We start from the raw sequence: 526 nt of genomic DNA, 5'->3' as shown, positions 1-526 counted from the left end.
ACGGAAGTCTGCCTTGAATGTTGTTTATATTTACGCTGTATTTGTGGCGTGTTATCTTCCGAATTTTTGCTGTTTGGTTTTACTGAAAGCAGGAAACCGGCCTGACTCTGTCTTGGAAGTCTATCATATCACAATCTTTGTCATTCTCCTTAATTCTTCGTTAAATCCTTTTATTTACTGTTGGCGCTTTCCTGAGGTCCGTGGAATTATGAAGAGAATGTTGAAGAAATTTTTCCGTGTTCCCGGAGGATAAAATATAATGGAGGTCTTTTCTTTTTTTCATTCGGTACCATTTAATTTCGGGATTTTACGTTTTGTATTTGTGCAGCTTGTCTTAAAAGGAAAAGGAGAAACTGGTTTATCGAGGCTGAAGACTGATTGATCTGAAAAGAATGAGCCGAATATGGAGGGTAACTTGAGCACACGAGAAATCGAGAAAAAAAGGAACAGGTGGCCCTTTACATGCACTAAGGAACCTGACGGTTATTGACAAAGTCTTTCGATAGTTGCTTGTAGTCACTGAGTG

General features: G+C 39.0%; 1 protein-coding gene across 1 annotated transcript in view; it reads left to right on the top strand.

The window, feature by feature from the left end:
• LOC138002649 (adrenocorticotropic hormone receptor-like) overlaps positions 1–253 on the top strand; it is a 1,038-nt gene extending 785 nt beyond the window's left edge. Inside the window, exon 1 of the mRNA XM_068848650.1 lies at positions 1–253. This exon is cut by the window's left edge and continues 785 nt beyond it. Within this exon, the coding sequence (XP_068704751.1) occupies positions 1–253 (253 nt within the window).
• The last annotated feature ends 273 nt before the right edge of the window (positions 254–526 follow it).

The sequence above is a fragment of the Montipora foliosa genome, chromosome 5, assembly GCF_036669935.1.
Source record: "Montipora foliosa isolate CH-2021 chromosome 5, ASM3666993v2, whole genome shotgun sequence".
Lineage (NCBI taxonomy): Eukaryota > Metazoa > Cnidaria > Anthozoa > Scleractinia > Acroporidae > Montipora > Montipora foliosa.
The sequence above is the reverse complement of the archived record's forward strand: the minus strand, read 5'-3'. Positions and strand labels throughout refer to the sequence as shown.